The sequence below is a fragment of the Siphateles boraxobius genome, unplaced genomic scaffold (assembly GCF_051911475.1).
Source record: "Siphateles boraxobius isolate OS27281-9 unplaced genomic scaffold, OSU_SipBor_1 26, whole genome shotgun sequence".
In the NCBI taxonomy this organism is placed as follows: Eukaryota; Metazoa; Chordata; class Actinopteri; order Cypriniformes; family Leuciscidae; genus Siphateles; species Siphateles boraxobius.
Genome location: NW_027508876.1, coordinates 14,542,013 through 14,554,484, shown reverse-complemented (window position 1 = coordinate 14,554,484; position 12,472 = coordinate 14,542,013). Strand labels below are relative to the sequence as shown.

General features: G+C 34.4%; 1 protein-coding gene across 4 annotated transcripts in view; it reads right to left on the bottom strand.

The window, feature by feature from the left end:
• The window catches only part of trpa1b (transient receptor potential cation channel, subfamily A, member 1b), a 143,564-nt gene that overhangs the window by 55,924 nt on the left and 75,168 nt on the right, over positions 1-12,472 (bottom strand). For 2 of the 4 annotated variants that reach the window (XM_077244416.1, XM_077244415.1), the window contains exons 2-4: positions 3,969-4,087; positions 3,590-3,752; positions 74-249 (exon numbers count right to left, since the gene is read on the bottom strand). In XM_077244416.1, coding sequence (XP_077100531.1) covers positions 74-249; positions 3,590-3,752; positions 3,969-4,064 — 435 coding nt within the window. In that variant the 5' untranslated portion in view covers positions 4,065-4,087. Of the gene's footprint in view, positions 1-73; positions 250-3,589; positions 3,753-3,968; positions 4,088-6,656; positions 6,768-12,472 lie in introns of those variants that run through there. The other 2 variants (XM_077244413.1, XM_077244414.1) reach the window with 2 other exon arrangements.

Genomic DNA, 12,472 nt, shown 5'->3' with positions numbered 1-12,472 from the left:
CTTGCATCAACATAACAGCTCTTTACCTTGACAGTAACCCAAATAGATTACCAGCAGCATGTGTGTGACTGACCTCTACCAGATGATTGTATCTTTTAGTGACAGCCAGATGCAGAGGGCCCATCAGAGCACTGTTGAGGATGTTGGGGTCAGCACCCAGCTCGAACAGTAATTCACAGCTCTGCTGTTGATCCTTCTCCACAGCCCAGTGCAGAGGAGTTCTGCCCTGGTCATCCTGTACATTCAGCTCTACAAAGCAAAAAACACTCAATATATGCAATGGTTGCGACGTTCAGTAGGACTTTCATTAGGCGTTCAGAGGTGAGCTAGGGTGTCATAGCGATTAGTCAAAATACCTTATTTGGAAAAGCACGAATAAAGACTTCTACACCATTAATTTGGTGATGTGAAGGCATTTAAAATGTGCACGTGTATTTAAAGTTCAAATAGGGTAGCCACTTTGCGGCTCCTTTTATTGTACGCATCTCAGAAATCTAAACTTGTCAAGACTAACATTGAAACAAGAAACTATATCGTACCTATTTTCTACTTGCTTAATGGTCTAAATGAATGTTTTAAACTCTTTTAGCGAGACTGGATCGAGGTGAGGGAGAATGTACTTCAGGGTGAGCTACTAACACTATACTAAGGTTAAGGTTAGAGTTTAGTTAAAGGTTAGGATTTCTTTTAGCATTGTGGGGACACAACCAGACCAAAAGGCAGGAGACACTGCTTGCAGTCAATTCAAAATTTTATTGACTTCAGAAAAATAACAAATCAAAAATAACAGACACTAAACCTCACGGAGGTCCCTCACCAGAACTGACTCGAAGAGACAAAAAATATTTTTTACTGAAAGGTTAAACCATTTCATAATAGGGAATTGAATATGTACAAATACATAAATAAATAAATTAACTTAAATAAAATCATATTCAAAATACATTAACATCAATTTTACAAGGAAAGAAATACAAATAAAAAACAATACATTTCTACATACTATCAAAATAAACACACTAACACAATGAAACAATAAAACCATGACCCCCTTGCTCACACTAGGAAATGAACTATGCCTACACGACCCAGAATGCCTTGGGATGGCATAAAATGAGGAACAGGAAGGCTGCACTTCCTCTTAAACCCCCACCCCTGGGGTGCTTCTCAATATCCCTCCTTGTCTCCTCGCTCCTCTGTCCTCCATCCTATGACCCGGAAACCAATCAAGCACAGCCATCTTGAAGGTGTAATGGGAATTTTAATTCTCATTTGATCAGTAATATACATTACAAAGGATTATAGTATGTTTTCTGCTTATTTGGTGTGATGTTTGAACCAGAGATATATTGGGATTTGTGAACGTGCATTTGTTTGGTTTTCAGAGTGTCTCTTACGCAGTGATATGATGGTTTGATAATTTTTGCCACAACAAAGGACATCTCAATTCTCTAATTGCACCGCGAGGAGTCGAGGATGGAGGAGTGAGGAGGCTTTCAGATGAGTTATGAGCGAGGATACACGGGTATATCCTATGCGGAAGAGTTAACGTGACTAAACTTGACGCACATATAAATTCTCCTCCCCCTTACATCGGTCACAATCATTTTAATTTATACTTTACCTTTGCAGTTTATATAAACCACACATCTCACATATTTCAACAGGGTAGCTTTATTATTATTTATTATGAATTTCTTAAATAAATAAACTTCAACAACATAAGGGCGGATCATTTGAGCGCTGCTGATAACGCTGTGGAGTGACGCTGGAGTGATCAAGTATTCCAATGTATATAAAAAAGCTTTAATTCGATTCCTCCAGCCTCATTTTCTTTCCTTGCGTCCTTCCCTCGCATCCTACAGGGGTGGAGCTGAGACGCGAGGAAAGGAAACGAGGATGCACAAATAAGAATTGAGAAGCACCCCCTGGAAACCATGCTGCAGCCATGAACCCAGAAGTTAAGTTTTGAAAACGGAGATATAAACTAATATAGTTGATCTAAATTCTAAAAAAATGAAAATAAAGAAATAAAACTCTTGGTGTCTTTTGTCATCGGTCTAATGTGCACCTTAGCCTAGAAAAAGTTACCAAACTCATGTTTAACCAAACAATGATAAACAAACAAACATTTATGCAAAAAATATAAACCAAACAAACACAGTGCATTCACCGCAATCTGGGGTAACCCATGACATCACAGGCATTGTGTAGACAATCAGCACTGTGGTTAAAATGACCATTGGAATCTTTAGAATTGGCTGCAGGGGGAGTTTGGGACTGGTTTGAGAAAAAAAGTATTACTATTTAGCTGGTTGGTCAGCTGATCTCCCATCCTAGTCAGCTAACAAGTGTCTTAAACCCATCTAAAATACAGACATCTTAGGCTAGGAGAGCAGCTAACCACCTTGGGCTGGTTAAAGTTGTTTATTTCAGCAGGATATTGCAGTGTAATAGATGTAATTAAGAAGAGAAATGTGCACTCTGAATATCATTTAGTCTTTTGTCTTTGTAGTGAGTGAACCGGTGGCTCTGTTTTGTCAATGATTCATTGAAGTAGTGTTCACAATAAGCAGCCCAGTGACGTAAGTGTGTGATCCCTGAGGAGATTATGTGATAGTTTTATAATCATTAGAACATAATGACACATTGACCTGATGTGATCTGAATAGAAAAAGACTGGGGTGAATAAACAAGGCCTAAGGACAAGGCCTTCAAAACAGATCTATGTTTATATATACAATGCAATTAGTGCAAAGCATAGACTCAAGTGTAATTTCTCCAAATGTGTTGTTTGTTATGAAGGTTAAAATGTAATTTTATGTAGATTATGAAGATGACGTATTTGCTGCCTCAAGAGTCGGAGCTAGTATCTTAATTCCTAGAACTGGATCCTAAACTTTGAAGTTATTTCCTTCCTTTTTGCTGTAGATTGATCTAAAAGTAGTCTTATGATCTTCTACAAAATGTAAGTTATATTTCTTGGTTGTCAAATTTAGGAAGGTTGGAACAGGACATGATAACATGTTAACTTGTTTCAATGTTTTGGCCAACAAAAAAACATCATCCTTGTAGCACTCTATTGTAAAAATGTATTTATGCATGTTTTAAATGTTTTATTTTTCCAGTGAAACAACAGACTTCTCTTTGGTGATGTACAGTATGTTGGACTTAGTCCAGTTAAACTCCGCCCCTATCTTACAATCAACTGCAAGTTCGCATTCAGATCTGCCTCCATCCAATCAACAACTAATGTCAAATTTAATTAAATATGAAAATGTCACATATTTTGCAGTTTGCTGGGCTTATCTGTTTGTCCAACCAATAGCAGAGGAGAGAGCAGCTTATAGTGTAGAAATTACTCACTCAGGTCAGAAAGAAACAGAAATTCTATTTTGATATACATCTTATTGATCTTATAGATACGTTTGTATTATCTATAAGATAAGTTACAATAAGATATTGTAAGTTTGTCCAAGTCCTACTTTTTTTTCTTTGGTTTTTTTGTGCATCACAATATGGAAGTAACGACCTGTCACTAATTCCATTACATTGCGACTTTAAAACCATGTCGAGGAGTAAGTCTTACCCTCAGGACCCACAGTAGAAACAATGAGCCGAATTATGTCCAGGTTTCCTCCGGCTGAGGCATAGTGCAGTACGCTAGCTCCATTCTCATCTCTGAAGCTTAGGCGTTCTGGACTTTTCTGGATCAGGTGGTCGATAGCAGAAGCCTTCCCTTTGAAAGCCAACTGGCAGAGGAACAGATTATATCTTAGTATCTCGCCATGGAAAGGTGAAACACAACACAAGTCCGTTTCAGTTACCTGGTATTTTTTCTGGTTGCTATTGTACTGGATAGAGAAGCAAACATATACACACATGCCAATGGCATCATCTTTTGTAAATATTTGTTCTCCCCTCCGCCCTCAGCTCTCTAAAACACATGTAGGAGAAACAGCACGCACCTCAAACACATCCGCAGAATCCAGGTCTTTTTCCCCTTCATTTATCACACATTTGTAGAAGCTGTTTTGCCTCACAAACTCCTTTCCAAACTGCATTTGGTGAGCTTAGTGAGGATCTTCTGTAAAGACAATTCAATTAATCTGTGATATTAATAATAACCTCAGAATGGCATTGATTGTGTTTTCTTTTAGTGGCTGCTTTAGTGCGCTGAGGTCCAAGGTAAAACTGAGAGCAGCTGATTGGACTTGAGAGTTTATTCACACATCATTGCACTTAAATATCCACAAAAACTGGCATAATTATTGATTTATTCAATCAAAGACAAACATTGATTGTTTAGTAAAAGATTGTGAAAGAGAACTGAGCATAATCTCATTTGACCCAAGTATGACAGAATGTGTTAGTTGCAGGGTTGAAAATGTTGTTGTTCCTATATTACAAGCTACTACACTGAACTACATTGAAGCTATTTAAGGTGATGACATTTTTAAAATATATAACTATAGATAATACAGTTTATTTTCGCCATCAGAGTAGTATTTATCTGAAATAAAAAACATAAAAATAGATACATTTACACTACATTTGACAAATAAAACTCGAAAACAACCATCTTTATATACAATAACTGTATCGAAAACATACTTATTTTGGCTTTTAGTCCATGTGTGTTACCTTTGAGGTAATCTTCACTAAAGTTGGTCTGTAAGATTTGTCTGTAAGGAATGTCACATGAATGATGCGCACAAGAATACTATAATAACAGACTTTAAAAACACTCTTTAACAACCACAGGAGAAAACACAAGAATAAATGTACATAACCACAGACGACATGGAAAAAAATAACTGAATGAACCGAGGGCTAATACACACACAGAGCAAGGAACACCTACATAACTCGATCAGCGACTACAGAGACAAACTAGCAAAGGAAACACTGGAAAACATGAACTGAATATAATGAACCCAAAACCAAAAGCAAGAAGTCTCTTATGCTCACAAAGGCTGCATTTATTTGACGAAAAATACCATTAAAACAGTATATTGTAAAAATATTATTACAATTTAAACCAATTTATTCTTGCCCAAATTCATCCTTGCTTAGTTGATATTAACTTATTTTTAAACTTTAAAAAATAATTATTGACCACAAACCTTTGAATTTTGTACATAGATAGTATCATTTATTTGTGTTATCGGGGCAGCATTTATCTAAACTAAAAACATAAACAGAGAAAAAAACTGATACATTTACACTAAATTTAAACCAGAAAATAATTAACTTTATATACATCAAAAACACACATATTTTGGTTTTTAGTTTGTGTGTTAGCTTTGGGGTCATCTAAATGCTTACATACTGCTAAACCTTGACTAAATTCATTTTTAGCAGATTTATGCATGTAAAATGTAGTATTTTTCCTTTCAGACCGAAACTATTGATGACTCATCCTGCGCTGACTCATTTTGTCCAATCAAATTATCTCTATAAGGTGGTCCCTCCTCCAAATACCACCTAGTTCTGAATAGTAAGTTGCAAGTCATGGCTTGTGACCGTGATGTAACAATAGGCGTCTGTCTATTTAAATAGACCATTCAAATAAAATCAATTTACTAAAAAGATTTTCCAACACGATATGAGAGTAATCACAAAAGTGAGTGAGTTAGCAATCACAATTAACATGAAGAATAAGCTGATGTCATGTTTCACCTAACCACAATGCTTAGTGATGGGTGTGCCGAAGCTGTTAAGCAGGAACATCAAATGCACCAAACAACCGCCTGTCTGATTGAACTACAGAAAAAGCTTAATTCCATTTCGACTACTGTTTACAGTTGTCCACACATGAGCCTCCCAGACTGAGGTGTCAAATTACCGAAGATCCGAACACACGCTGACAACATCCATGTGCTTTTAAATTCAGATCAAGTGCAGTGTGCATCTTTTGTGTGAGATTATTCTTGGAAATTGCCCAATTCGGGAACTTTGGAATAGAACATCTAATTTTCAAGGAAAACACATTATATTATCCTCTGACAGATAAGTGCACTAATTGATGGATTTCCGTCTGTGTAATTTGCAGCAGACACAGTGAACACAGGAAGTCTTTTTATTTTCAAGATGAAGCACTAAAGATGGTTGCCAAGCAGTGAGTAAACACTGCTAAATGAGATAGACCCTGGCTGCTGTAAACGCAACAGTCTGCTCTTGGAATACGGCCCGTCGCACAGGTGTGCTGAGATGCAAATTGTTTTTTTTTTTTTTTTTTTTTTTGCCATCAAATCATTTTTATAGTCTTCTAAGAATTTGCAGAGAAATACACATTGTAGTTCTCCAGAATTGACCCATTATAGACTCGTTAAAGTTCTTCATTAAAAAATGAGAAACAAAAGATAGTACCAGCAACAGTAGAACATAATAATACATTATACTTACTGAAAAATCAAAAGGTAAAAAATATGTGTAAAATTAGAGTTGATAGCCAATAAAAATAGTATTAATAAACATATATTTAGCATGAGACTAGTACCCAGTCATGCACTGGTATTGTACTTAATTTGAATAAAAAAGGCATAATTTGTAATTGTAATTGAATACTTACTAATCATGAATCAATAAGTTAAAATAAACAAAGTTAAATAGTTGTTTATTAGATGACATAAAGAGAAGGAACTTTTTCCTACCTAGATGATGTGTCTGCTGCAGTTGTGCGCTGTGGTCTTGCTCTCTCTCAGTATGAAGTGAGTTATATACTGTGTTGGTTGAAGGAGATCCAGTTACAGTGGCTCTCACTCAGAGGTAATGTCATCTAACGCTATCATTAAAGCCCATGCTAATTTCACATGAGACTTCGGTACTTCAAATGCTGGTAAATGTAAAAGTAATTGTCCAGACAATGGCCTGTGGTTTCATGTATTATTGCTTCCCAGAACTGATAAAATGATTTTTGAAACAAAGCAAAAATTGTGGCTTCCATCAGAGTATTGAAATATTTAAAATATGGATTTTTGGTTTGTCTTTGGTTAAACCTTTGCATTATTTAAAAGGAAAAGTAAGAAAAGTTATAAAAACAATATTTAAAGGATGACGACTTAAAAATAAATAAATAAAATAAGTAAATAAATATATATATTTATATATATATATATTTATTAATCACACACACACTTAATGTTGAATGAATCATGGCATATACATATATATGATTTTATTTGAATAATCATATTTACATAATTAATTAATATGTAAATGTATTTATTCAAATGACTTAGAAACAGGTTACATCTCTTAATTGTGAATACAAAATTGTGAAAATCAGTTAAATGGTATGAGAATGATCAATTAGTTAGAAGATTTAATTAGTTAAAATATCTATGAGATTGGTTTATATTTAATAAAAATGGATTTATTGATGAAAATATATATAAACCTGTAAAAATGTATAAAAACATATTTGGTTTTGTACTAATAAATAAATTAAATTGCATTCTTATTTGTTTAATTTATGTATGACTGACTGTGTAATACAAATGGATGGACATTTTATATGTTACCAAAATACATATATCTTAAATATATAATTTCCTTTAAATTTACTGTAGAAAGAATACAAATTATGTTTAATAACCTGTTTGTTGTCATATATCAGTAAATGACAAAATAATGCTTTGAAAAGGAATTGCATTCCCATGATGGCTGAATCTTTGATCCTATCAGATGCTTTAAAAAAGGATTCTGGCATTGTCAAGCTCACGTTCAAAGAGCTGCCCTCAATATTAATCATATTTTTGAGGCTTGACCTCAAACTGTCCACCCTTTGTCCCTTGAACTTTCTAACATGTCCGAGCGTGATCTGATAAAGCTCACACTCCAATCTGTCTCTAAGATAAATCCTCTTGATATTTTATCACAAAGCAGTCTTTGCTACAAGATCAAATCAAGCTGGACTCAGCTGGACTCCCCAGGCTGTTGATCGCATGGATTATACAATATTCATTTGGGAAAAGAAAGGCTGGAATTAAAAGCAGGCATACTGTTTATCAAAAAGGATTATTTGATAAAATACATCATTAACTAGGGATTATGCCGTATCATGGGGGATATCAAGAATTATTGTATTCTCACTGTAGATGGTGTGCTTGTTTACTACTTGCCTCATACGATTTCAACAGCTGAAGTCATACATTTCCAAATTCATGAATGTTTTGCATAATACACAACTGTTGGTTGCAAGTGTCAGCTGTAGGAAACTAGATAATCAACATGAGGATCTTGCACTCAGCAGTTTGTAAAACTTATCTGCAACTTTCATTACATTGATAGTGCATTAAATACCCTTGAGTGGGCAGAAATATTTATGAGTTTTGAGCAGCTGTTCCTACTTTATGATTATTTATAAACATAAGAGAGAAAGCTAAACACAGAGACATACTCATCTTTTTACCATGTCAGATAAGGACAAACAGATAGTCCTGTATCCATCTGTTCCACTTCAAGTCCATTCAAATGTTTGTATCTCCTTTATCATTTATCATTTCAAATGAGGGATTGTGATTGTTATAATAAACCACACGTGACACATGCAAATATCTGTTGTGTTTATAATGTTTTTTTTTTTCATTTGTCTGGTAACAATGTCATCGCATGAGAATTTTTTCAATAAGTTAACAAATGTCATTTCCACATAACATCCTGTGGTATTTGGTACAAAACTGCTGACTCATTTTGTCTTGCCAATGCTGATTCCAGCTGGTATATTATGCACCATAAAGACAAACTTAATTAATTCATATGTATTAGTGGTGTCAAATCAACAAATCACTTTTAATTGCACCTAACATGAAAGTATGTATGTATGTATGTATGTATGTATGTATAATATATATATATATATATATATATATATATATATATATATATATATATATATATATATATATATATATAACATTATGCAATATAATGTATATACATATATACACATAATAACAATATACAATACCATTTACGAGTGTGGGTCAGTATTTTTTTTTTTTTTAAAGAAATGAATACTTTTATTTAGCAAGGAAGTGTTAAATTGATAAAAAGTGATAGTAGTTTTATATTGTAAGATTTCTATTAGGAATAAATGGTGTTTTTTTAATGTTTTATTTATCAATGAATCCTGAAAAAAGTATCACAGGTTCCAAAAAAATATTAAGCAGCACAACTGTTTCCAACACTAACTGAGTATCAATTCAGCATATTAGAATGATTTCTGAAGGATCATGTGTCACTGAAAACTGGAGTATTGGCTGATGAAAATTCAGCTTTGCAAAGTATATTAAAATAGAATAAATGTAAAAACGATTGTAAATGTAGAATAAATGTAAAAAACGATGACTGAATGTTTGCCTTCCACAAGGTCATATTTCAGTAATTTCCGTAGTTTAATTACTGTACACTAGTAGCCTCTCCACAAAGCAAATAAAATCACAATGGACAACATAAAAAGGTGTAATGTTCCGTTCATATCCAAGAAGTCCATTTTAGACGACAAATAACAATTAAACGTGCCATTTTTCCCAACCATCTGCGGTTGTAATAAATGTATCCAGTTGTCCTTAATAACCCATAGCATATTACTAAGTGCCTTTATACAGCAATAGGCCGATTGGACTGCATGTAATGCTTTTCACAGAACAATGAAACCTGATCTTCACTCTTATGTAGATTGTCAAGGGGGAAACTCCTCCACATCCCCAAAATGTCTTTGAAACTGCTGCTAAAAAGACTCAGGATCTGTGCATTAGCAGCTTTCTATCTACATAACTGTGAATCCCAGGAGAGCAGAGAGCACTCCGTGGAAAGCTTTCTTCTAGTATATTGACACAGACATCCCAAATGGGCAGTTGGTGCGTGGTTACATTAATGATCTGCACCTGCTGTACTTACAGAAATCAAAAGCTATAAGTATTTTATAGATGCAGTGACCTACATGGTAATATTAGATTAATCAAAAGATTTATTGCATCCACATGTATTATGCATGTTTGTCTTGGAGAATTCATAAAACTATAATTTTGTGTCATTAACTTTAAAGTACCTATATATAACACTCTCTACTTTAAGTTCAAGATGTTCCAGAATTCTGCCTTCTGGCTCAACGTCTAATCCTTTACTTCATAAGACCAGACTGAGGTTAAAAGTTGACTTGAAGTTCAGTCTTGTTCGGGAAGAGTTGGGTAAGTACTCTTAGAAAAAAGGTTCACTGGGGTTCTGTAGAACCCTAGGGTTCTTCACTCAATTTGAAAGTGCCCCTTATGCCAAAAAAGTTTCTATATAAGGAGAAATGTCAGTTACACTATTTCTATAGTCCACATTCTACTAATATAAAATTTACACGTACAAGTCATGAGATTATTAGCAGACTGTCTGCTCAATATCTGCTAACACTTTATTTTGATGGTCCATCAACAAACATTCAACCAACTATAAGTAACTTTGCAAGTACTGTACATATCAACTTACTGTCATACATGATTGATGATCATGTCTATCATAGAAGTTCAATATGTGGACAATTGAGTTTATTGAGATACACACACAAACAGAAGTGCTAATAAACAATATATTACAACTGTTTCACTACAGTTGATGTGCTGAGCAGCCATTTTGAATTCTGAAGCCATGTTTTGTTACGCTTCCCCCTAGTTTTTCCAGTTGCAACTCTGACTCTATTGGGGAACCCCATTCTTCGTCACAACGGAACTTGAGTGACTACAAAAGGGAACTGCTGTTCTTTCTCTGCTGATGCAGCATAGTCAACAAATTAATTACTTTATAATGCTATGGCAATATGTACTTTAGTGTTCTGTATTCATACCATTTCGCTGTCGGTATCACATGTTAACGTAAACAATTCAGCCAGTGATAGTTTGTTATTTGTCATCTAGAGGCCGCTCTCGCTCTGAATAATGCCAGCAGTCTCTTCTCAGCGCTCTCGTACTGTGTAATGGCAGCGCACATTCACAGTCGCTCCAGCAACGGACGCAACCCGGAAAAACCATCGACTAGGCTATATGTTTTTGCCGATAACGATAGTTCCACCAATCAACTATCTGCACCGATATATCGGCAAAACTGATGAATCAGTCGACCTCTAGTTAGTAGAAGATCTGAGTATCAAAGTGCAATATCAAAACTAAGTGTTACTGAAATGTTACTGAACATTTTCTAGTGATAAAATATGATTTGATATGATTTTTAATAATTAATTTGATTAAAACTAAATACATAAAATCATACTATGTTGGGAACCCCTACAGGATCTATTTATGAAAACCCAGACAGAACCCTTTAAAATTCTATATAGAACCGTTTCTTCTAAGTGTGTAGTCTGAAATTAACTACAGTGAAGTTACTGTTTTGATTTCAGGTTGGTCTTGTGTTGTTTGACCTGCCACACGTTTGCTCCTGTTTTCTCCTGTTTGGATTATCGTCTTTGTTTTTTGTTATTAATAAATGATATTGTGGCATTTGAACCTTCCTTCTGGTTTTTGCCTGATCCGCCATCACAATGATTGGCTGAGTCATGTTCAAAGTGTTTGTAAAACTCTGTATAAACACACCTGTGAACTTTACATCAGTATTACTGCATCTGTGTTTATCTTTGCAACCGTTCTGCTAAACTGCTGAAGAACTACAATGCTTGGCGGAGGAATTATTATTTGTTATCAATAAATTACTACAATTTTGTTGCTGTGTATTTATTTTATGAAACATTGACACAATAAATGTACTCTAGTAGATGCTCTGTGTTGCGCCCCATTGCTGTTGTAAAACCACTGTAAACCACGGCTTCCTGGGATTTTTATTGCTTTATTTTAAAAGTTGTTTGTCCAAACTAACCGAATTACTAGAATTAATTGATTATTAAATTCCAAATCAGTATGTAAGAGAGGACAGAGAATTAGCATTTCTAGTTACTCCCATAATAGTAAAGTTAGTTACTGCACAATGCAACCACACAGGTGTGGAAATGTGATAGGGTCACAATTATGAACATGCACATATTATAATATAAAATGAAACTGATGAGGATAGAACTGCGAAGGGTGCATTAAATACAGAGAATGAAATATTGGACCAATACAGACCAATAAAATATTGGTCTAATTCACCAATCTGAAAAGGACAAACAATTGAAAGTCAGCAATGTTGGCTGAGCTTACTCATACTTAAACAAGATGCCTCACATCAGGTCGCATCACTCACAAAAAAAGGAAGCCCATTTCTACCACATAAGAAAGAAAAAGCTTTGGTAAATCATAATTATAACATAGTCATGCATGAGATTAAAAATGTCGAAATTATAACTCAACTTTTTATAATTATGCATTATTGTTATAATTATGACTTTTTAATTAATAATTTTGGCTTTTTAATGTAATTTGTATGACCTTTAAAGTCATAATTTCCACTTTTCATCTAACAATTATGACTTAGTATGCTATAATTA